Source organism: Diceros bicornis, chromosome 35 (genome assembly GCF_020826845.1).
Source record: "Diceros bicornis minor isolate mBicDic1 chromosome 35, mDicBic1.mat.cur, whole genome shotgun sequence".
Classification (NCBI taxonomy): domain Eukaryota; kingdom Metazoa; phylum Chordata; class Mammalia; order Perissodactyla; family Rhinocerotidae; genus Diceros; species Diceros bicornis.
Genome location: NC_080774.1, coordinates 6730412 through 6755484, shown reverse-complemented (window position 1 = coordinate 6755484; position 25073 = coordinate 6730412). Strand labels below are relative to the sequence as shown.

The window sequence follows — 25073 nt, the reverse complement described above, 5'->3', positions numbered from 1 at the left end:
CTGCAAATGATGAGAACTGACTGTATTAATATATTCTTAGTTCTATTTATAACAACTAGAGGGAGATTCAAAATGATGTGACCCCGAGTTATAAGATGAGCTGTAGTGGTTTTCTCCACGTGGCTGTGTGATTTAAAACGAAGAGCTGCTCAGAGGCCAGGTTCATCCTGCAGGGTAACTTTTGGGCAGGATGTTCCCTTTGTACTTGTCCATCTGGGCAGCACCTGGGGTATTTTAGTGACTTCCCCAGTGATTGTTGCTCTCTGGTCTCCTCTGACCCCCAGCTCTTCCTCTTGCCATACTCGATTCAGGCTGACTCTCCACCCTCCCCACCTGCATTTTCCCCGTTTCTTCTGTCTTTGCCTCTGCCTCGCAACCTGTATCGGTCGTGTGCGGTTACATTTTAGGACTCACTCTAAATTCTAGAACAAACGTTATGTTGCCCTTTTTTTTTTTCGTTTTTGAACTTTGCTGGCACTTTGGGTCAGGACCTCACCACTAAGCTCTGAGCTTCTGTAATTCGTTCTTCCCAAGTAGGTGGGAACAAGAAGTAAGAAAGAGGATGTGCAGAGGCCCAGCATTAAATAGGCTCGCGCTCTCTCCCGAGCGCACTGTTCCCGTTATGGTTCTCGTCCCGAGGAGCCGGTCTCAGCTCGGTGCTTTCCCATATAACAGCATTAATCGCGACACGTCGGCCTTGGGCAGAGCGGCAACAGCGTCTGGCCTGACTTTAAGACTGGTGGTTACTGATAAATTCGTTTAAAAAATAAATTTAATGATTCATTCTCATCATATTGATTTTTTACTCATCTCTCATTGAGGTCAAGCTCTCTTTCTTTCTCATACTGGGTTCTTACGTAGTTTCCCTTTAAAATAAATTTACTTAAGTAAAGAAGCGTTTGATATAAAGAAAAGTATCAAATGAAGACTAGTGCTCGTCTACACAGATACGAGGGAGGCATAAAGACGGAGGCTTGTGAGATAATCGCCTCAGTGGATGAATTTGTTGTATTTCCATTCCGCTCCCCAATTAGGTCGAGGGAAGCGTCCAGGTGGCCCTCAAAACGTGCCCCGTGCTGAGTGAGTTTGGTCGGGTGAAGTGATACGGGTCAGATAAAACCCCGGGCAGAAGGGTAGGCTGTTACCCAACACGTCTTTAAAAAGCCCCGTGACTCAAAAGGTCCTTTGGCGATGAATTGACGGGGCGTTGCTGGGAGTGGGCAGACGGGCCATGCAAGGAACCCAACAGACGTTTCTGGAAAACCCAGATTGTTTCTCCCCTTGTCTGGCTTTAGACGCTCCGGCCAGATCAGCTCACGTGTGTGGTTCTTGGCACCGCTGTGTGAACCCGTGGACCCCAGTGCTCGGCATTTATTTCGGGTTCTCATAGGACGAGGGATTCATCCGAATAGAAATTAGCGTGTATTCTGAGTCTGTGCCTGGAACGTTCCTTTGTGGCTCCTCAGGAAGAAGGAGCAGGTTCTCGTACACCTGGAAGTGCTAACGTCCGCCCCTTCCCCACTCATCTCACCCTCTGCCTCTCTTCCCACTTAGAGACAATCCCCGAAGCGACCGACATGAAGGAGGCCATGGAAATTATGCCCGAAACGATGGAGTACGGAATTATAAATGCTAACGTGCTGCATTTTCTGAGGGATATTATATGTCAGGTAAATATGGACAAGGGACGAAATCTCAGCATGTTTAAAGATTAAGGTCGTCTGGTTCATTTGTTCCACAAACAGGTAGTCGGCAGCTCTTTGTTCCAGGTGCTGCCGTGGGTCCTGAGGGTAGAGCAGTGAGCAGGGCACACGACACCCCTGCGCTCTAGGAGCTTATATGGAAAGACACACAACAAAAAATACCGGGTAGTGACGGGTGGCATAGTTCAATAACGCTAGTAATGTGATCAAGAGGGACTGTGGGGGTGTGGCATGGTGGTAAGGGACGGCCTCACTGAGGAGGTGATGTCTGAGCTTTCTTTATAGACAAACAATAGAAAACTCACAAACAGCCTAACTCCACTAATGATAAGTTATTGGGGAAATGTAATAGGGTGGGACTGAAGTGATCAGGAAAGCCCTCAGAGGAGGAGGTGGCATTGAATTGAGACCTGAATGAGGTGAAGGCGTCAGACATGTGAAGATTTGGAGGAAGAGCATCCTAGGCAGAGAAAACAGCATGTGCAAATGTCCTGAGGCAGGAGCAGACTGAGCTTAGCCCAGGAACAGAAGCATGGCCAGCGTGGCAGGAGAGTAGTGAAGGAAGGTTGGAAAAGAAGGTAGGTTTGAAGCAGGGGAATAACGTGCTCTGGTTTGCATCTTTCCTCTGGCTGTTGGGTGAAAACCACCTTGTGAGAGCGGGGGCAAGAGCTTAAGGGAAGGGTAGACCTAACAGGAGGCCGTGGAAGAGTCCAGCTGGAGGGAGATGGTTGTTTAGGCTCTAGAGTTCAATCAGGGGAGGGAGAGGGAAGCAGACAGTGTCAATAATATGTTGGGGATAGAGCCAACGGGACTTGGTGATGACTTGAATATGGAGGGTTAGGAAAAGAGAGCATCAAGAGTGACTCTTAGGACTTGTCTTGATGGGGGACGGTGGGGTCATTACTGAGATAGGGTAGATGGGGAAAACATCTGCAGGGAAAACCAAGCATTCTCTTTTGCCCGTGTTAAGCTTGGGAGCCCTCTAGACGTCCAAGTTGAGGTATGAAGTGGGCTGTATGAATCTGGAGCTCGGGGGAGAACTCAAGGCCTTCCTCCAGTGAATATGTATTGAGCACCTACTGTATTCCACAGCAGTGACGATGCAGCCAGGGTCTCTGCCTCATGGAGCTTACATCCTAGTCGGGAGGACCTACATGAAACAAGATCAGTGAGAAAGTGTCTAGTGTGTCAGATGGCAGGAGGAGGTGAGCAGAAAGAGGAAGCCAGGAGGGGCACAGGGAATGCTGGCAGCTGGCAAAGGTGCGGCTTTTGAAATTTTGGATGGGGTGGCCTTGATACCCTCTTTTGCTAGGACTATTGCAGTTGGCCCCTGATATATCTCCCAGCTTCTGCTGTTGTCCCCACACTACAATCTCCACATGCCAACCAGAGCCAACCTTTAGAATGTGGGAGCCATCGGCATGGAGATGGTGTCAAGCCGAGGGACTGGATGAAGCAACCAAGGGAGAGAAGACAGAAGGAGAGAGATGGAGGAAGGAGGAAAACCAGGGGCCAGGCTGATAGGGAACCAATTCATTATTTTGAAAATTGGGCAAATAAAGAGAAGGATCCAAGCGTTTATTCTGCCATCCCCATATGAGATACACTGGATAATCAAATAGTAGGTGAGAGAAGTGTCTCTTTGTAAAAGTATCTCAGCTCTAGCAAAAAGAAATTTTCGAAAGAGCGTATTTCAGTTCTGCACCTCCCAGTGGGCTCGTGGATCTAGGCTTGGCCATCAATGGATGCTGGCAGAGGAGCTTTGCTGAACTCCACCGTGCACGTGCCGTCAGCAAAATCTGGACTGGGAAGCTCTACAGGCCAAACCTTCTGGGTTCTTCACTAAACTGCAAGTACATGTAGATTAAAAGAGTCTTAAAAGATGTGTCAAATTTTAAGAAAAATAGGCAAAACTAAAAACCCTAACCCAAACCCAAGCAACCAACCAACCCACCCACCAATCCACCAAACAAACCCACAGGCGAGTGTGCACCACATTTTGTGTGGGGTGAGCTTTGTCATTGTATTCAAGTGACTTCATAAATGCGTGCTTTTCATGCATTTCAACTAAATTTCAAAAAGACCGCATCCTCAGCACCGTCTTTATTTTAACCTTCACACGAACTAGGGTGGCGCTGAGCCGATGGGTTAACACCCAGTTTCTCATTTCCCTGGGTCAGTTTCTAATTTAGCTCCCCTGTGGCTGGTGGCAGCTAAAGAAATTCAATATCACCTTCTGGGTGGTCACCTCAGGCTTGGGTCCAATTCTTTACCCTTGGGTCATCTTAAGTCAAATATAATTTCTCTCTCTTTGGATCTGTGCTCTGGGCTTGAGTAGTTTTCACTTTGTCACTATCTTTGTACCTCCTGGTGTGGAATATTCAAAGCCAGAGGCGACTGAAGTGTGTGAATTATTGAACATGACGTCGTGTGATTTGTTTCACACACTTGGCATTTCAGGTTTTCTTGCCAGCTTTATCCTTCAATCAGCACAAGGAGGCAACCACGGCATTCACATCTGCAGAAATCTCTGACTCCCCTGAGTATGAAATGGACCTACCTGCCATGCCCGGGGAAGGCGTACAATATCACAGTATTCAGTTAATACGGGATGAATTTTTAATGAACATCCAGAAATTTGCAAGTGGTATTCAAAGGACAATGCAGCAACTTGAAGGTGAGGCTTCATTTTTCTCCTTCTGCGGTAAGCATGATGAATTTACTTGAAGAAAGTAATCTAAGAGTCCAGGAGATTTTTTGTTTTAATTTATGATCATTCTTGTTTATCTGCTCACTGTATGAAAGACACTGAGCTGGTCATTGTAGGAGACACAAAGAGGAATGATGAATCCTTGTCCTCAAGGGTCTTATCATCCGGTGCCCAAAGAACTATGGCAGAATAAGGAGCTTGAGAAAGATACTAGGGCCTTTGGGATTTGGAAGAGGGAGACCATGTTGGAGAAGTTGGGGGAAATCAAAGGAGACTTCCTGAAGGAGGTGGCATGTGGCTTCATCTAAAAGGATGGGCAAGGTTTTAGTAGGTGGAGTTGGGGAGCAAGGGCATTTCAGGCAGGGATAAATCCCTGAGCAAATGAAGGGAGGTTGGAAAGAGTGGGGTGTCTGTGAACAACAAGGAGTTGATGGCTGGGTTTTGGCTTCGTTATCATGGTGGGCCTGCAGCAGCTACTGTTGGATCAACCTGCTCTGCACCTCATTACGTGCGGTGGGTGGCAGGGCTAGCCTCCCAGAGCCTGGGTGGATGGGAGATTGTGTGTTGTGAGTGGAGAACGGGAAGGTCGAGAGGCTGGTTTAGTGAGGATCCTGAGTCCCATTTGCTGGTTATACTTTTGAGAGCCCCACATCGTGAAAAGACACAGAGCATTTGTCAGCAAGGGCGATTAGGGTCTGCAAGATGGCGTTGCTACTCTACGAAAATAAACTCTTTTCCCCTTAAAATTTAACACGCCCCACTTTGTAGGAATTTTCTCTGTTGGAAATGAGAAGACTAGACACACGTGTAGAAATCCAGACTTTCTATAATATGCCATGGAAGTGTTTCTTCAGGCTTCTATTTTAGAGTGTTATTATTTTTTCCCCAAAAGTGCAGTTTCTCCCTTGCTGTCTCTCTGTTCCCTTAACTGTCTTTTGGGCCATTCTCTTCATGTGTCTGCCTGATGTTTCTCTCACTCTCCTTGAATTGGTATAAAGTAGCAGAGATGTGAAACATCTCTCATAATCTTACATATGATTTATGCGTCTTGTTTTTGGTGTAAAAAGTAGATGAGTGGAAACATTTTTGTGTTTTAGATAAAGTACTGGAAGGAAATGCTCTAAAATGTGATCAGTGACTATCACTGATTAGGCTGTGAGAGTAAGATGGTTTTTCTGTCTTTTTTCATATTTTTCCACAATAAGCATGTACTATTTAAAACACCGGGAAAGCAGATGAATTAATATTCTATAACGGGTGTCAGCAGATTATGGTGCAGGGCCGTCTCCAACCCGCTGCCTGGTTTCGTGTGGCCTGTGTGCTAAGAACAGCATTTACAGCTTTAAATGGTTAGACTTTAAATGATTATATAAGGACCTATGTTCTCTCTTCAGTTTTACCTCTTGGTCTGCAAAGCTGAAAATATTCACTATCTGGCGCTTTAAGAACAAGTTTGCCAACCCCTATTCTATAACATCATCTCAAGGAAGAAATTTGTTTTTATTTATGAGACATTTACGAATAGCTTTTTAAAGGTAATTGGCTGTCAGTTAAAAAAGCTCTTTTACCCTTTTTCTTTAAGATGCATGAGATCATAAATGTCAGGTAATCTGTGGCGGCATGAGTTGTTAATATGTGTATTGTATTAGCATGCATGTAGCAAATATACTTATATTAAACATATTAATAAATATTTGTATATAAGTATGTGTATTTATGATATATTTTTGAAGTAATACGTACATAAGGTTTACAAAAATTAAATAGTGCTAACAGATAGAGTGAGATGAAAAACTGACGCCCCTCACCTTCCGGATCCGGCGGTTCTGCTCCCTCGAGGCGACTTGAATTCTTCGGCTGTGTCTGTTGATAGTTCCGCCTTGTCTCTAAAGCGTGTGCTGACACTGCGGCTGCTGCTTAATCGTGGACGTTAGGTATTATTTCCTGGCTTGACGATGGAGAGTCCATCCCCTGCTGCCTCCTGTGCCGCCGGCTTCCGTGATAGTTACATTCCTTCTTTCCATTAGATAGTGACCCGTGTTTTCACGTTATTACGGCTATGGGAATATTATTGACTGCGGAGCAGAGTTGGACACTTGGATCATCTTTCCTTTCCTGTCCAGCTGTTCCCTTCCTTCCCCAGCATTCCCAGTTGCGGGTCTTTTCTTAAAATATCTTATAAATAACATGTTGTACAGCGCTCTTGGTTGTCACCCTCCCTCCCGGTGTCCCCGTTCTCTGGTGCCACGCGGGCTAGTTGCTCTCTCAGCGTGTTGCGTGGCTGCCAGCCCCGACGCAGTGTTTCCTGGGTCCCAGCTCTTTTTCTCTAGTTGGGTTTTACTCCCTCTTGTGCAGGAATATATCCTTAAGTAACTTGCTTAGAAAAGGGGTGTGGGAAATAATTGTATGCGAACTTGCGTGTCTGAAAATGACTTTATTCTATCTTCGTAGTTAGTTAATACAGTAGTCCCCGTTTATCCACGGTTTCGCTTTCCGCGATTTCAGTTACCCGTGGTCAACCACTGTCTGAAAGTATTAAATGGAAAATTCCGAAAATAAACAATTCATAAATTTGAAATTGCGTGCCGTTCTGAGTAGCGTGATGAAATCTTGTACCGTCCTGCTCTGTCCTGCCCGGGACGTGACTCGTCCCTTTGTCCAGCACGTCCACGCTATATACACTACCTGCGCGCCAGTCACTTAGTAGCCGTCTGGGTTATCAGATAGACTGTTGCGGTGTCACGGTGCTTGTGTACAAGCAACCCTTATTTTACTTAATGGCCCCAAAGCGCAGGAGCAGTGATGCTGGCAATTCAGATATGCCAAAGAGAAGCTGTAAAGTGCTTCCTTTAAGGTGCAAGTTCTCGACTTAATAACGAAAGAAAAAAATCATGTGCCGAGGTTCCGAAGATCTACATTAACTTTTGTTATAGCATGTTGTTATAACTGTTCTATTTTATTACTAGTTATTGTTAATCTCTTCCTGTGCCTAATTCATAAATTAAACTTTATCATAGGTATGTATGTATAGGAAAAAACATGGTACATACAGGGTTCAGTACTTTCCGTGGCTTCAGGCGCACCCTGGGGGTCTTGGAATGCATCCCCTGAGGATAAGGGGGGACGACTGTAATTTGTTGGGGTCTAGAAGACTAAGTTGAAAGCAATTCTAGCACTGAATTTTGAATACAGTTTTCTTCATCATTTTCCAGCACCCGGAGTTCCTGATGAGAAATTGGATGCTCTTTTGGTTTTCCTTTTTGTTTTTAGGTGGCCTTTTTTCTCCTCCCCTTAATATCAACTTTCAGGATCGTCTCTATATCCCTAGTGTCATGGTGATGGGCCTTTGTGTGGTTCCTTTTCCTTTCGTTTTGCTAAGCACTCTGTATTTTCAGTCTGAAGACCTAGGCTTTCATTTTGGAAAATTCCCTTGATAATTTCCTCCACTATTTGTCTCTGTTCTCTCTTGCTAATGTTCTTGTTGGATGGATGCTGTTGATTCATTATCTTTCCTTTTGTATTTTCTGTCTCTGTTTTTGTTATCTACTTTCCTGAACTTTTCCTCAACTCTTATCTTCCCAACCTTTGACTGAATTTTTCATATTAGCTATCACATTTTTAATTTTTAAGACCTCTTATTTTGTGATTGTACCTTTTCTACAGCATTCTGTTCTTGTTTGATGGATGCCATGTTGTCTGAAATCTCTGAGACTAATAGTTGGGATTTAAAAAATTATTTCTTCTTTTCTTTACATTATCCCACTTTCCTCTGAGGTCATGGTTTCTGATTTATCTTGGACTGTTTCATGCTGGAGGTTTTCTCAAGTATCTTTTGATCTCTGGTTGGTTGTTCAATTTTTAAATGAAAGTCACTAGGTTGTAAATTCAGGAACATCTTAAATAACTAAATCATTTTGGTTGAACTTGATACTGGAACAATGATCTAAAATGTTTTAGTTACATTCTAATGAAAGAGAAGGAGATATAGATAGATTAGGACAGAGGACGTATCCAACCTTATTATACTAATATATGGAGACAAGAGCAGCTGATTAACTTGAACATTATTTTCTGTAATCATGTTTCCCAAACGAGTGGCTGACTCACCATTTTTATTCTACTAGGTGAGATCAAGTTGGAAATGCCCAGCATCAGTGTAGACGGTGAGGTGTCCTACCTGGCGGCTGACCCGGAAACCGTTGAGATCTTGGAGCAGTGTGTGATCAACTGGCTGAATCAGATATCCACAGCTGTCGAGGGCCAGCTGAAAAAGACACCTCAGGTAACTTCTGCAGTGCTTTCGAAGATCCCTATTATAGTTCACGCCTGCCACCCCGAGAAAGAGCAGGCCAGGAATCCGGGGCTCTCTGTGACCTAGCCTCTCTTCTTACTGTTTTGTGACCTCCTTAAAAGATCAAAGTAGACGTACCCAAGATATCCTTCTTGGGCTTTCTGATGTTAGTGTGCTACCAGACAGCTCGCTGGATTGATAAAGATAATACTGTGCATCAGTCAGATTGCTTGTGCAGCCAAAAACAGGAAACGGAGCTCAGCTGGCTTAAACAAGAAAGAGAATTTTGTTGGCTTACATAACTGAAACGTCCAGAGGCAGGTCTGGTTTCAGGTATGGTTTGATCAGGACTCTGGCTGTGTTTCTCTGTGAATCTCCTGGTTCCATCCTCCTCTCTGTGGGGGCTTCCTCCTCAGGCTGGTTTCCTTCATGGTAACAGTTTGTAGCAGCCTGGCCCCACTTCCTCACACCACATTATCCAGAGAGAGAAGGAGTGTCTTTGTCTAATATTCCCAGCTGGAGTCCTGAGATTCACTGTGAGTGCACCATCCTAGATCAAGCGCCCATGCCTGAGTCCTTGTATGGATTGGTCCCTATACGAAGCAGTTGGGAAGAGAGGAGTGGGTCCTGGAGGAACAACCACAAGTGCAGTCTACTCTGCACTCATGATGACAGTTGTCTGTGTGTTCGTGTCACCTCTCAGGGAAATGGTCCTCTGGCTGAAATTGAATTCTGGCGGGAAAGAAATGCAACTCTAAGTGCACTCCATGAGCAGACAAAACTTCCAATAGTGAGAAAAGTCTTGGATGTGATCAGGAAATCAGATTCTATGCTGGTGGCTAACCTGCAGCCGGTGCTAACTGAGTTGTTCAAGCTCCACATGGAGGCCTCAGACAACGTGCGTTTTCTTTCCACCGTGGAACGCCATTTCAAGGTACGCTGGGCCTACTGCTCTTCGGAAAGTCAGCCCTGAAAATCAGGTCTCACGTGGATTTTAGTCCCTTTTTTTTAATTCAGCGTTTTAAAAATTGTGGTGAAATATGTATAACATAATATTTATTAAGCGGTTAAATACATACACAATGCTGTGTACCCATCATCACTATCTATATGCAAAACCTTTTCATCATCCCCAACATGAACTCTGTTCCCCTTAGACAATAGCTCTCCCCTCCCCCCAGCCCCTGGTAACCTGTCTTCTACTTTCTGTCTCTATGAATTTGCCTGTTCTGGGTATTTCATGTAAGTGGAATCATACAATAGTTGTCCTTCTGTGTCTGGTTTATTCCACTTGGCATCATGTTTTCAAGGTTCATCCATGTTGTAGCATATGTCAGAATTTCATTCCTTTTTAAGACTCCATAATATTCCATTGTATGGATCCACCACATTATCCATCCATCTGTTGATGGGTGCAGGTTATTTCCACATTTTGGCTCTGATGAATAATGCCGCTATGAGCATTGGTGTAGAGATAGCTGTTTGAGTCCCTGCTGTCAGTTCTTTTGGATATATTCCTAGGAGAAGGATTGCTGGGTCATGTGGGAATTCCATATTTAACTGTCTGAGGTACCACCAAACTGTTTTCCAGAGCCACTGTACAGTTTTACATTCCCACCAGTAGCGCAGGAGTGAAATTTCCTTTTTTGGGATTCCTCTCTCCTCTGAATTTATCCTGTGAAGCTGCGATATTCCAAGGCTAGGAACTGTTCTTGTCCCAGCAGTGAGACCAGCACAACTCCTATTTGTGTGGCTGAGGGCATGCTGTGTGTGGGGAAGCACCATGTGGTGCAGGCCCAGGCCCTGGAGTCCCCCAGATCTGCGTGTGCAACCTCTCTGAGCCTGTTTCCTTCTCTGGAAAACGGGGACAAGGAGGGAACCTACCTCATATGGTTGCGGGAAGGCTCAAATGAACTTATGCATGAAAGCGCTCAGCACGTCAAGGGCGGTGCTGGGGAAGCAACTGGCACAACAGCTGTGCAAGTCGCACAAGTGTGTACATACATGTATATAGTCTGTATATAGTGTGTATATATATATAGTGTGTATATAGTGTGTGTAGTGTATATATACTGTATTTATAGTGTGTATAGAGTGTGTACATATATAATGTATGTATAGTGTGTATATATACTGTATACATATAGTGCATAGTGTATCTATATAGTGTGTGTGTATATATATAGTGTATATATAGTGTATGTAGTATATATATATACTGTATTTATAGTATATAGATGGTGTATATATAGTGTGTATAGAGTGTGTATATATATAATGTATGTATAGTGTATATATATATAGTATATACATATAGTGTATATATAGTATGTATATATAGTGTATATATAGTGTATGTAGTGTATATAAACTGTATTTGTAGTATATATATGGTGTATATAGAGTATGTATATATATAGTGTATGTATAGTGTATACATATAGTGTATATATATAATGTGTATATGTAGTGTGTATATAGTGTATGTAGTATATATATACTGTATTTATAGTATATATATGGTGTATATAGAGTATGTATATATATAGTGTATGTATACATATAGTGTATATATAGTGTGTATATATATAATGTATATACATAGTGTGTATATAGTGTATGTAGTGTATATATACTGTATTTATAGTATATATATCGTGTATATAGAGTGTGTATATATAATGTATGTATAGTGTGTATATATATAGTGTATATATACGGTATTTACAGTATATATATGGTGTATGTAGAGTGTGTATATATATAATGTATGCATAGTGTATGTATAGTGTATACATATAGTGTATATATAGTGTGTATATATATAGTGTGTATACATAGTGTGTATATAGTGTATGTAGTATATATATACTGTATTTATAGTATATACAGTGTATATAGAATGTGTATATATATAATGTATGTATAGTGTGTATATGTAGTGTATACATATAGCATATATATAGTGTATATATATACACACACACAAGTGGTGCTGACTGTGTAAGTGCTACAACAACCGATCAAGTCCGAGGGCTTGAGGGACAAGTGGAATCTGCCACTGGGTTGCTGTTAGTGACAATGTCATTTTCTTCTCTGGGATTTGCTTATCTTCTCTGCAAGATGCGTGGTTTGTGAAGATCAGTGAGAGCCCAGCCTCCGTCACTCTTGTACCGCTCTCATGATTTTAGCATCCCTTTGTGCACTTGAACCTTACTTTTCTTTAAGTTGACTTTAAATTTATTCGTGTGTGTGTGTGTGTGTGTAATTTAGCTTCATCTTAAACAATAATACTTGTGCAATTGTGAGTTTGATATACCAGTTATATATGTTTTTCTAATACACATTAAAATAAATATATTTTTATCAAGTTCTGCATGCTGTCAAAATCATCTCCCTTCCTGCCAGGGGGACACATTACCTGGAAAACACTGGCTAAGGTCACCTCTAGAGTGGCAGCTTTGATTCATTTAGTGGCACTCTTGCCACTAAATATACTGTATTTATATATGTATGTAATATATATACACACACACACTCTCATACTTTGTATACACTTCTGCAAACTGCTCTATTTACTTTAATTGTCTTATCTGTCTTTCCATGTCAATGCATACAGACCTATTTTGCACTTCATTTGTTAAACACTTTCTCCCATGGTAAGCACATTTTTTTAATTAAGAGGGGGAGACTTTCTGCACACCTGTTGCTTGATTACACTGTTTGACCCCAACTGTTTGACCCCAAGGCTGAGGTTGCTCGCGTTGCTCTCTCCTTTGCACGGGTCTCCCCGGTTAGAACATAACGCACGGATCCAGCTTCCACGTTGTGTTGGAAACGATCCCCTCCATGATGAGCGCCCTGAGGATCGTGTGGATCATCTCGCGACACTACAATCGGGACGAAAGGATGATTCCCCTCATGGAGCGGATTGCCTGGGAAATCGCCGAAAGGGTCTGCAAGGTGGTGAATCTGAGGACTTTGTTCAAGTAAGAAGTGACGACACTGGTTTTGTCTTAAGATCTTAGACAGCTTTATTGAAACATAATTCACACACCGCACAATTCACCCATTTAAAATGTACAATTCAGTGGCTTTTAGTTTGTTTACAGAGTTGTGCAACCATCACCATAATCAATTTTAGAATATTTTCTTCACCCCCAAAAGAAACCTGGTACCCTTTAGCTGTCATCCCCACCCTCCCCACCCCTGGTCCTGGGCAGCCACTAATCTCCTTTCCCTCTCTATGCATCTGCCTATTCTGAGCATTCCCACAAACGTGGTCTTTGATTATCGGCTTCTTTCATTCAGCATGATGTTTCCCAGGTTCATCCATGTTGTAGCAGGCGTCAGTTCTTCCCTCCTTTTCATGGCCAAATAAAACTCCATTGTGGATATAGAGGTTATTAATTGTAGTCGGGATCTTCTTCCTCAGTTATTCTTGGAGAGATCAAGGCAGAGGGTCAGAGGATCCTCAGGCCTGGACCCCAGACAAGGAACAGCCCCCCCAGAGGCGAACAGCCTCTGAGGATCAAATGTTAAAGGAGACACAGATCTTTTTTCACTTTCTTAAAAAAAAATCTATACAGATGAAATAGATACCAAAATCTCGGCATTGTCATTCTGCTCCGGTGTGGCAGCCCCCACTGTGGACTTCTGGCCTGGCACCCAAGGCCACCCGCTCCCCTCCGGCTCTCACAGAAAGCTTCCCGGGTGAACCACAGCTTCGTACACTGGGCGGGAGGCTGCAGCCAGGGTCAGCCTGGGTCGCAGCGTGGAATTCCTGCCCGCACCCCTGCAAACAGCAGCAGAGCAGCGGCTCACCCATAAGCTTTCCGCGACGAGGCCGTCAAATCAGGAAGGCTCTGCTCCTTGCTTAGAATTCTCCCCTTAGAAACCTGCTCCCCCGGGGACTGTGGCTCTGACCCACCACAGCTCTGCCTTCCCTCCCATCGCATCATCTCTCTGCTTCACAGAGAAAATCGAGCGAGTGCCCAACAGAAAACCTTGGAGGCTAAGAACACCCTCAAGCTGTGGAAAAAGGCCTATTTCGACATCAGAGCCAAGATCGAGGCTTCGGGGAGAGAAGCTCGGTGGGAGTTTGACCGCAAACGGCTATTTGAGAGAACGGATTACATGGCCACCATCTGCCAGGATCTCTACGACATCTTGCAGGTGGGGAAGCTGGAGTGCATTTTCTTTCATGCGTGCCAAGGTGAAATTGGAATTTGCAGTTGAAATTTGCCCGATGGGAAGAAATTTGGCTTTTTGACAGTGGGCCTCTCCACGTCAGGTAGAGGCTGGGAGACAGACAGGGTCCGGTAAGGAGAAACCCTTGAAAGAGCATACAGAATGTACCAGAATATTCCAGAGCACACCAGACCTTTCACAACTTTTCCTGTCTTTTGTGACATCCCTTCCTCCTCCCGCTTTTGGTTTTCCTTTGACATCTGGCCGCTCCTTGTTGGTGTCTTTTGCAAAATCCTCCTCCTCTGACTTTACGTTAAATGTTGGAGTTCCTCAGAGGTGGTCTGAGACCTTCTCTCTTCACTCTCTCCTTAAGCTATGTCATCCTTGCCCATTGCTTCAACTGCTACCTGTTTGCCGGTGCCTCCCTTGTTTATCTGATCCCACTCTCTTTTGAACGAGTGTGCAAAGGGCTTGTGGCTGATTCAATGAATTAACCAGTCCTTGTCTCATGAAGGTCCAGCCATTCCTTCATTCTAAATCTTTATTGAGAATTCACCACGGACGAGGCACTGTTTGCTGCTTGAGAAACAGTGGTGAGCAAAACCCAGGGCTGGCTCGGTCACTGCAGAGCAAACGAAAATGTGGGACCCCTTGTTCAGACAGCAGGAAAAAATGCTGTTAGAAGTATTAAAGTATAAAGGTCTTTCCTCCTTCTGACGTGTCCTGCCCTGGCCTGTTTGCCACGACTGTAGCAATGTAAAGAAAAATTAAACGTTTAAATTATTAGTGTGAATTTTACCGTTCATCTTTATATTGTGCAGTGTCGACTTAAAACACAAATATTAAGGCATTTAACTCGTGAATGGAATCCCTGAAACGACACAGGTTGTACTCCGTAGCTGGTACATGCAGGTGTATTTCACTGTCACCAGAACAGTGCAAACACCACGCACAGCGCACGCAGCTGGTTTTCACTTCTCGATGCCAGCATGCTCTCCAGGGTCTCCACCTTCAGCTTGGTGAGGAGTGAGGCAGGGCTGAGAGGGGAGGGGTCATGAGCTGTCCCGCCTCTGCCGCTCCTTCCACGCCACCCCTGTCAGTGTGAGCAGTTGGCTAACACAGGGAACAGGAGGAAGAAACGACACAGCACAGGGTTCCTCGGTCAGGAGTGTTTCTCAGAACGTTTCTTAGCCTTCCTTCTGCATTTGAAGCTGTGTTTTTTTTTTTTTTTTTTTTTTTTGTGAGGAGATCAGCCCTGAGCTAACATCTGCCAATCCTCCTCTTTTTTTTTTTTTTTTTTTGCTGAGGAAGACGGCCCTGGGCTAACATCTGTGCCTATCTTCCTCCACTTTATATGGGACGCCGCCACAGCATGGCTTACCAAGCAGTGCGTCGCTGCGCGCCCGGGATCCGAACCAGCGAACCCCGGGCTGCCGCAGCGGAGCGCGCGCACTTAACCGCTTGCGCCACCGGGCCAGCCCCTGAAGCTGTGTTTTGAAGGGAAAATGTGGCCTCTGAGCTCTCGGTGTCCTTGTGGACTCATCGTAGGTGCAGCACACTCACCTGTACCGGCCTTGAGTCTCCTGAACTCCCACGCATCGTGGCTCCACCAGAATTCCCTGCCCCTGGGGCGTCACACGCTGTCTGTGAGTGGGGTGACGTGGAACGGCAGACACGCAGATCCCGCTCGTCTCCTCTGCTCACACGCATGCACGATTGTCCCGTCACACCTCATTTACAAAACCCAAGTTCAAAGATAAAATTATTAAGAATTTCAAGTTGGTAATAGCAGAGCCTTACACCCAGTGTGGGGCCTCTCTGAGCCTGGGGCCTTTTGTGCTTGTCTGGTTTGCACACATATGAGGCCGGCCCTGGCAAACACATACATGTCTTCGTGGAGCTTACAGTCAGTCTAGTAGAAGAGAGAGATGGTAGACACAATAATCACACAAATGCATAGCTACAGCTGAGGTGAGTGCATGAAAAGAACAGTTGAGGGGGCTCTGGAAGTGTGTATCAGTGTGTGACCTGCTCTAAAGGGTCAGACATGACAAAGTAATATTTGATGATGAGTAGTAGCTAGCTAGGTACTTCGAACAGCAAGTGCAAAGGCCCTGAGACAGAAAGGAGCATGGAACTGACAGAGGGCGGGGGTGGCTGCACGGTGGCAGGGAACAGCAGTATGGGAAGAGGTTGGAGGCATAGGTAGGGGCCCGAACGTGCCTACCTTGTAAGCTGTGTCAGAGCGTCTGGATCTTGTCCTGTGTGCCGTGGGCATAGTACCAAAGGGCTTAGACGGGGAGGAGGTTGCCTGTGTGCCATAATTCTTGCCCTTAGGCAAATCCAGACATGCAATCCATCTGTGGTTACAACAGTCGTGAGAAAACCTGATGGTAATCTCCTCGTGTTTGTTCGATTGGACAGGTTTTGGAGGAATTTCACAACATATTTGGTCCAGAACTAAAAGCAGTGACAGGGGATCCCAAGCGCATCGACGACGTCCTGTGCAGGGTGGACAGCCTGGTCACCCCCATGGAGAACCTGACCTTTGACCCCTTCAGCAACAAGTCCTCCCAGTACTGGAAATACGTGATGGATGAATTCAAGATTGAAGTTCTGGCAAGTAACACCTCCGTCCATTTGATCTTGGACATGGACGCCACGTCTTCCCCTTGTTAAATTTGTTGGGTTATTGAATGATGCTTAGAGTCATTTTTTTTAATCACAAAAGGTAATACCTGCTTTTTGTAAAAAATATAAACAATACAGAAGAGCAGAAGGTAAAAGTGAACATTCCTCAGTCTTCTTTGTTACCACTCCTACTCCCCAGGTGGAATAAGTTTAAGTCGAGCAGACACAGTAGCATTTATACGGAGTGGTTGGGTGTATAATTGGCACTATCTGTGGCATCCCCCTTTTATGTCTTACGTAATTATTTTTATAACCTCAGAGCATCTTTTTATATGGGCAACCTCAGACAGTTCCTCTTGGTTTGCATAAACATTTCCATTTTAATTGTGTCTAATTTATTATCAGCTTCTATTTTAAATGTTATTTATTTTTAAATTGAACTTTTCATCAAAGTCGCTTAGTCAGGTAATACTAAAAGGCCCATAATAAGATAAAGCAGCCCCATGCTTAACCCCTCTCCGCCCCCATTCTGCTGTCATTTCTCACAATTCTAGGTGTTTCTTTTGTTACTTGCCTCCATATTTCCTAATGAACATACCAGTGTGGTTATTTACTGATTTATCAAATATAATCAGTTTTAGGCATCTATTAACTTTTCAGAGTAGACAGAGACTTGACTGTCCTATTCCTAGCCCCCGTTTGCCTCTCTGTCATGTAACATAGTTTTATGATAACTTTTGGTTAAATTAGTGGTCAGCGTTTACTCATTATGTCTATGCAAATATTGTTCACTGCTGAGCCGAGAAGCCATCATAACCATGCCCCCTTTCTTGTCCAACCCTTCGTTTTTCCTGGAGTTAGTCATTGCTTTTATTTTCATTTGCCTGGTTATTTACATATGCATTGTTAATTTTTTCCAACTGCTCTAACATCTCTGCCACACACCTATCAATATTGGGTTCCATCTACTCAAACATATCAGTGCTATTATTTTCCTGGAGGTCTTTCTCCCAGAGCTTGCTGTCTTTCTGCCCCAGTCTACATTGTTTGCTCTTCAGACCTGTTTCAAAACAGTTGCCCTAGGACTTCCTATCTTCTCTCATCTGTGTTGGATCCTGTCTTCTAGATTTCACGTCTTCCTCTTTCCTTGTTTACTCCTTTGTTTTGCCCAGGCACATTTTTTAGTAACTTCCTAAGAAAGGTTTCATGGGACATCTATTTTAATGATTTAATTTTTCTAGAACTAACCTTTCGGTCTTTGTAGAGAGGGGTGGGGTGGGGGTATAGAGGATGCATGATGGCCCGGCTGTGCAGGGTGGAAGGAGCCTCTGTTTGCCCCTCCCCTTCCTGTGCCTGGTGCCTCTAAATGCTCAGCCTCCCAGAGCTTTCTGTGGGGAGCACACAGGTCCCCGCCAGCTCCCCTATTGCCAGCGTTAGGTTGTAATTCTCTGCCTTCTGTTAAAAAAACTCCTTCCAAAAAGCTTCTGAACTATCTTCTTTGCTGTTGTGTCCTCTTCCATTTTCTTGTTTATATAAGTTACTACAGTCATGTGCCGCATAATGACATTTTGGTCAACGATGGACAGCATATACGATGGTGGTCCCATGAGATCAGTACCATACAGCCTAGGAGTGTAGCAGGCTGTACCATCTAGGTGTGTGTAAGCATACTCTATGGTGTTCACACAACGATGAAATCACCTAACGACGCATATCTCAGAACCTATCCCCGCCGTTAAGTGAGGCACGACTGTGCTTTAGAAAATTCCTTTTCCGTCATTTTGAGCTGGTTGGAGGGAGAGCAGAAAACCACCGCAGCCAGTCTGCTCTTTTTAACTGGACACCAGCTTCCTTGAAAGCACCGTGGAAATCCTTCTCAAGGCACTGATTTGTCTTTTGCTAGTTTCTTATCGTTTTGCATTTGCAGGATAATTACAAGGATGAGAGCTGTTTTCTTTGACTTTTTTTTTTTTTGGCAGGTTATTGAGAAAGAAGCAAAAAATTTTATTGATGAATCTTTTAAGACACTTCGATCGGCTGAAGCCGCATTCGACATGCTTTTAAAATTTAAGCATATTCGTTCACGGGAGGCTGTTAATCGACAGATGATGATGAAATTTAATGATATTCTTGCACAGTATTGCAAAGAGGTAACTGAAAGATCTATAGCTGCCGTAGCAGAGACAACACACTTGGCAAAACGTGGACCATTGAGTCACGCTGTTTTCTGTCTTTCCCATCTAATTCAGAGAAACTGGAGTTTTCTCAAATAAGCATGTCACATAATACAGGTAACCAAGACAAAGTGGGTTTGCTTATTTAATGGAGAAATTCAGTAAGAATTTATCAGGTACAATATATACCTCACAGTGTGATGGGCCCTGTGTGAGTCAGTGGTAATAATAATCCTAGTAATAGTGGCAGTAGTCCCAGCTAACCATGTGCAAAGATCGTATATGTATTTATTTATTTTTTTGAGGAAGATTGGCCCTGTGCTAACATCTGTTGCCAATCTTCCTCTTTTTCTTTTTTCTCCCCAAAGCCCCAGTACATAGTTGTGTAGCATAGTTGTAGCTCTTCTATGTGGGATGCTGCCTCAGCATGGCTTGATACGTGGTGAGTAGGTCCCCACCCAGGATCTGAACCGGCGAACCCCGGGCCGCCGAAGCGGAACGCACAAACTTAACCGCTACGCCACTGGGCTGGCCCCCATATATGTATTTATATATTAATTCAGAAAAATTTATCCAGGGCTCGCATATTCCAAGTATGATGTTAGGCACAGAGATAGAGAGATGCACAAAATACAGATTCTGCCTTCAAAGAAGTGGGTATCTAGTGAAAGAAATAGACAAAAAATAATGCTTATCCTCTGATTCAGAAGATAAAGGGAGGGCCGGCCCCGTGGCTTAGCGATTAAGTGCGCGTGCTCTGCTGCTGGCAGCCCAGGTTCAGATCCCGGGCACGCACCGACGCACCGCTTCTCCGGCCATGCTGAGGCCGCGTCCCACGTACAGCAACTAGAAGGATGTGCAGCTATGACATACAACTATTCACTGGGGCTTTGGGGGGAAAATAAATAAATAAAATCTTTAAAAAAAAAAAAAGAAGATAAAGGGAGACTATGTGAAATAATTAGGTAACATGGTAGTATTAAATAAAAGGATAAAGTGATCTTATATATTAGTTTTCTCTTGCTGCTGTAACAAATTACCACAAACACAGTGACTTAAAACAACACAAATTTGTTATCTTACGTACAGTCCTGGAGGCCAGAAGTCTGCCCGTCTCACTGGGTGGAAATCAAGGTCTCGGCAGGGCTGTATTCCTTTCTGGAGTCTCTGGGGAGAATCCAGGTCCTTGCTCTTTCCGGCGTCTAGAGATTCGTGGCCCCCTTCCTTCTTCAGAGCCGCAATGGCCACTCCCGCAGCAATCGCTCTGACCCTCTCCCCTGCCTCCCTCTTCCTGTTTTAACGACCCTTGTGGTTACATGGACTCACCCAGATAGTCCGGGATAATCTTCCCTGCTTTAAGGTCAGCTCATTGGCAACCCTAATTCTATCTGCAACTTCAATTCCTCTTTGTCGTCTAATGCAGCATAGTCACAGGTTCTGGGGATCAGGACCATTATTGGGGGCTATTATTCTGCCTCCCACACCTAATTACCCAGTTGAGAGTGTGGAAATGCTTCTTTTAAAATGCAGGTCCAGACCCTATGGTCCAGCAATTCCATTCCTGGGTACATACCCGAAAGAATTGAAAGCAGAATGTCAAACAGATATTTGCACACCCATGTTCACAGCAGCACTGTTCACAGTCACCAAAGGGTGGAAACAACCCAAGTGTCTATTGCTAGATGAATGGATGAACAAAATGTGGTCTATCCGTACAGTGGAATATTATTCAGCTTTAAAAAGGAAGGAAATTCTGATATACACTACAACATGGATGAACCTGGAGGCCATTATGTTAAGTGAAATAATCCAGTGACAAAAAGACTGATACACTCTGATTCCACTTATATGAGTTGCTCAGAGTACTCTAAGTCATAGAGACAGAAAGTAAGAACGGTAGTTGCTAATGCTGGGGGGAGGGTGGTGGGGAGTTAGTGTTTAATGGGGACAGAGTTTCAATTTTGGAAGATGAAAAGAGCTCTAGAGATAGATGGTGGTGATGGTTGCACAACAACGTGAATGTACTTAATGCCATTGAAATGTACACTTAAAAATGGTTAAGATGGCAAATTTTATGTGAAGTGTATTTTACTACGATTTAAAAAATAATACGTAGTAAATAATTATAAACTCTCAGTGGCACATGCACAGACACACAGACAGACAGACAGACAGACACACACACACACACAATGCAGGCCTGGCCACCAGTCATGTCTAGAACAGATTTCAAAATTTCTAATAAGTCAGTCAAATGATAGTACACAGTCTGCAATTATAAGGCAATTTGGAGCATTGCATATGTTAAACCAAAGAAAAAATTACCAGAGAGTATAAGGAAAAGTAGTAAATAATAAGTAGTAAAAAACATTATCCTATGTCTTAGAATATTTCTTGTCATTCCAATGTTCATTTCTTTAAAGACACATATCTCTGGTTGTCTTTCTTGGCTAGAACGATGATGTTTATTCGCTTACAGAATACATTTGATTGCTTTTCAGATTGATGTGGTTAATAAAATCTTTGTTCAGAACCTTGAGAATCCGCCACTGTATAAGAATCACCCTCCGGTAGCCGGTGCAATCTACTGGGAACGGTCCCTGTTCTTCCGGATTAAGCACACCATCCTCAGGTTCCAAGAAGTGGAGGAGATATTGGACAGTGACCGAGGGAGAGAAGTAGGATGCTTTGCTGGAACTGCCCCTTTTGTAATTTCGCAGGCCACGTAGAGTTGCTTGTGTGAGAAGCAGCTCAGTTTCAAATCCATGCCTGCAACTTAGAAAGTCCTTCCCGCGGTCCTCGATTTAGGACTCAGATTTAAAACTACCTTTTGTGTTCTTTATCTTTGGCATCTTAATATATATGACCTGTTCCAGGTGGGAGGCCTGGAGGAGGCCTCTCCCTCAGCTTGATCTTCAGCTGCTCTGGAGGGTGACCGCCATCTTTCTGATAATGCCCTCCCTCCCTCATCCATGGATTTTTCTATGTTATATTTCGGGAGTTGACAAACGTTTTGTCAACTCGTTGTTGCCAACGAGTTTAATCTTTAAAGGTCCAGCGAGTAAATATTTTAGGCATTTATGGATCATACAGTCTCTGTTGCACTCAATTCTTGTAGCGAGAAAGTAGCCATAGATAACATGTAAAGGAACAGACGTGGCTGTGTGCCAAAAACGCTTCATTTATGGGTGCTGAAATTTGAATTTCATAGTTTCCACGTGTCACTGAAGCGTTGTTGTCCTTTTCGATTTTCTTCTAATCATTTAAAAATGTAATAGCCATTCTCAGCTCGTGGGCTGTACTGAGGGCAGCCCACGAGCTGAGATTTGCTGATCCCTGCTGGTCGGCCTGGATTTCAAGCTGTTCCATCTCAAACAAACCCTCCAGAATTTGTGCAAATTTGTCTACTTCCTTTTGCAAAAGATGTTAAGAGATAATTTTTTTTTTAAAGAGGGAGAGAGGAGAAAATGTTATTTCCAAGGACAAAATGACAATTGCCTGAATTCTTTGATAGGTGAAACAAAAGTATTTGGAAGTGGGTAGGACAATGAAAGACTACGAAGATAAGAAGTACAAGCAGTGGAGAGAGACGACCGAGCAGATCCTGCCGACTCTCATGAAGAAGAGTCTGCTTACGAAGGTGTGTGTTTCCAGAGCCTTGTCCCAGATTATGGCGGCCGTGTAAGATGATGGCGCCCATCACTTTCTTGAGGTTTGCTTTGTTGACACTCACGAAATTGATAGGTAATTCCAAAATCCAAGGCGAAGAAGGGCAGAAACTGGGGAGAAGAGGAGAGGCGGAAAGGAAAGAGATGGAGACGCGTAACACCATGGTTAGGAAATGGGCTGGAGTTGGGCAGCCCTTTTGACTCCTTGGGCAAGTGGCTTAACCCTGTGCCTCATTTTCCCCATTTGTAAAATGAGTTGGATCAGATGACATAAACATGCAGAATATTAATGGAACCATATGTGAAACAGCTGTCAGTCAGCCATTTTTAACCTACAGAAAAATGCCATTTCACATGATTCATCCTTATCTTTAGCACTGGGCCTGGCGCACAGCAAGTGTGCCATAAATAAATACGAGCTGTGAGGGAGGAAAGTTCTCGGCCTGGAGGTTTTAGGTCGTTGGTCTCTGAAATTCTCCTTCTGACATAGGAGCCAAAATGAGTGAAGAGGGCCGGGTTGGACCTACTGGGAACAGGACTGCTCAGGTGCTATCAACAGGGGCGGCTACTCCCCAACTCCAGTCTCTTCTCGCCATATGTTATCAGTTTTTCCAATTTTTCAAGAGAAGCCAGAATTCTGGTTTTTCACACGAAATTGCCTAGTTTTCGAATGTGGGCAACTAAATTGAATTCTTTAAAAACTGTTCACCAGACAAAATATGTCTTCTAGCTAGTTCCAGCCAGCTCCCCAGTCTGTCAGGACATCGGTCAATCTACATTGATCTTTTTCAATTCACGTTTAACATGGTTGTGTCAATCTGATTGCTTCTTGGACCTCCCTTCCCACGCTTATGAAACATCTCTTCCACAGACTTCTACCCTTGCTGATGATTCTGCGAGCTCTGACAGGGGGGCTGTTTTTGCCATCAATTTTTCACCTGCTCTCAGAGAGATTATTAATGAAGCAAAGTACTTGGAACAGCTGGGATTCCCTGTTCCGGAATTAGCAAGGAATGTTGCTCTCCAGGAGGACAAATTCCTTAGGTAAAAAAATGCTTCTCTTAAATCAACAGTGCACTTTTTGGTCTCAGGATCCCTTTACACTCTTAAAAATTATTGAGAATTCCCTTCACCAAAAGCTCTCATTTTTGTGGATTTTGTAACTACCAATATTTACCACATTAGAAATGAAAACTAAGAAATGTTTACACTGTGCGTTTATTGTTTCCTCTAAAAATAACAATAAAAAACCTATTCCATGTTAACATAAATAACATTTTTAAATGAAAAGTAACCAATATTTTCCAAAAAAGAAAGTTAGTGGGAAGAGTGGCATTGTTTTAAATTTCTGCAAATCTCTTGATCAGAGTTTTAGGCTGGTTAACGGTCTTTTGTAACCTGTCTATAAGGTTATTAAGCTTTTTATGAGCTCCACTGTACTTTCCTCATGTCCATGACTTTCTTGTAATGTGCAGGTACACAGATGGAATACAGCGTATGTTGGATCATTATCACATGCTTACAGGAACATTGAATGAGGCAGAATCTCTTCTCCTCGACGATCATTCCCAGGAATTATTAAGAGTGTTTAGGTCTGGATATAAGAGGTTGAACTGGAACTCACTAGGTAACATAATTCATCTATCTATTGCCTTTTAGACTTTGGGATGCAAAAATAATTCTTTTAGATTGTTTTAGTTGAATTATAATTTTTGTATGTATATAGATATGGTTAACAAACAAGTTTTGAGCATTAATAAAGAATGCTTGGGCCAGCCTCGTGGCTTAGCGGTTAAGTGCGCGCTCCGCTACTGGCGGCCCGGGTTCGCATCCCGGGCGCGCATCGATGCACCGCTTCTCCAGCCGTGCTGAGGCGGCGTCCCACATACAGCAACTAGAAGGATGTGCAGCTATGACATGCTACTATCTACTGGGGCTTTGGGGAAAAAAAAAGGAGGAGGATTGGCAAAAGATGTTAGCTCAGAGCCGGTCTTCCTCAGCAAAAAGAGGAGGATTGGCATGGATGTTAGCTCAGGGCTGATCTTTCTCCCAAAAAAAAAAAAAAGAATGCTTTGTGGGACTTCAACTTAATCTTGAGGCTTTAGCTGGGAGTAAAGATAAGATGGGATGCCATTTTGACACTCTGCTGACCCAAAGCTTTCTCCTCCAAAAATAAAGTGACCTTTACACTTTTTTTATAAAATTAAAATTTCGAAATAACTATAGATTTCACACGCAGTTGTAAGAATTAACACGGAGAAGTCCTGTGTACCCTTTACTCAGTTCCCTCCAACGGTAACTTCTTGCAAAACTATAGTACAAATCACAACCCAGACATTGACTTTGACGCAGTCAAGACGGAGCATTTCCAGACCACCGTGATTCCTCATGTCGCTCTTTTAAAGTCACACCCACTGGGGGCCGGCCCGGTGGCGTAGTGGTTAAGTTGTGCCCTCCACTTTGGTGGCCCAGGGTTCACAGGTTTGGATCCTGGGTGTGGAGCTACACACTGCTTATCAAGTCACACCGTGGAGTCATCCTACGTGTAAAGTAGAGGAAGATGAGCTCGGATGTTAGCCCAGGGCCAATCTTCCTCAGCAAAAAGAGGAAGATTGGCAACATATGTTAGCTCAGGGCTAATCTTCCTCACACACACAAACAAAAAAAGTCACACTCACTGCCCTCACCCCCATGCTGTCCTCCATC

At 43.7% G+C, this 25073-nt stretch overlaps 1 protein-coding gene across 1 annotated transcript in view; it reads left to right on the top strand.

Annotated features, from left to right (window-relative positions):
- The window catches only part of DNAH10 (dynein axonemal heavy chain 10), a 141189-nt gene that overhangs the window by 11757 nt on the left and 104359 nt on the right, over positions 1-25073 (top strand). The window contains exons 5-16 of the mRNA XM_058531258.1: positions 1555-1670; positions 4164-4380; positions 8538-8695; positions 9408-9638; positions 12503-12693; positions 13681-13879; positions 16319-16513; positions 18505-18675; positions 21201-21377; positions 22214-22339; positions 23239-23411; positions 23843-23994. Of these exons, the coding sequence (XP_058387241.1) occupies positions 1555-1670; positions 4164-4380; positions 8538-8695; positions 9408-9638; positions 12503-12693; positions 13681-13879; positions 16319-16513; positions 18505-18675; positions 21201-21377; positions 22214-22339; positions 23239-23411; positions 23843-23994 (2106 nt within the window). The remainder of the gene's footprint in view (positions 1-1554; positions 1671-4163; positions 4381-8537; positions 8696-9407; positions 9639-12502; positions 12694-13680; positions 13880-16318; positions 16514-18504; positions 18676-21200; positions 21378-22213; positions 22340-23238; positions 23412-23842; positions 23995-25073) is intronic.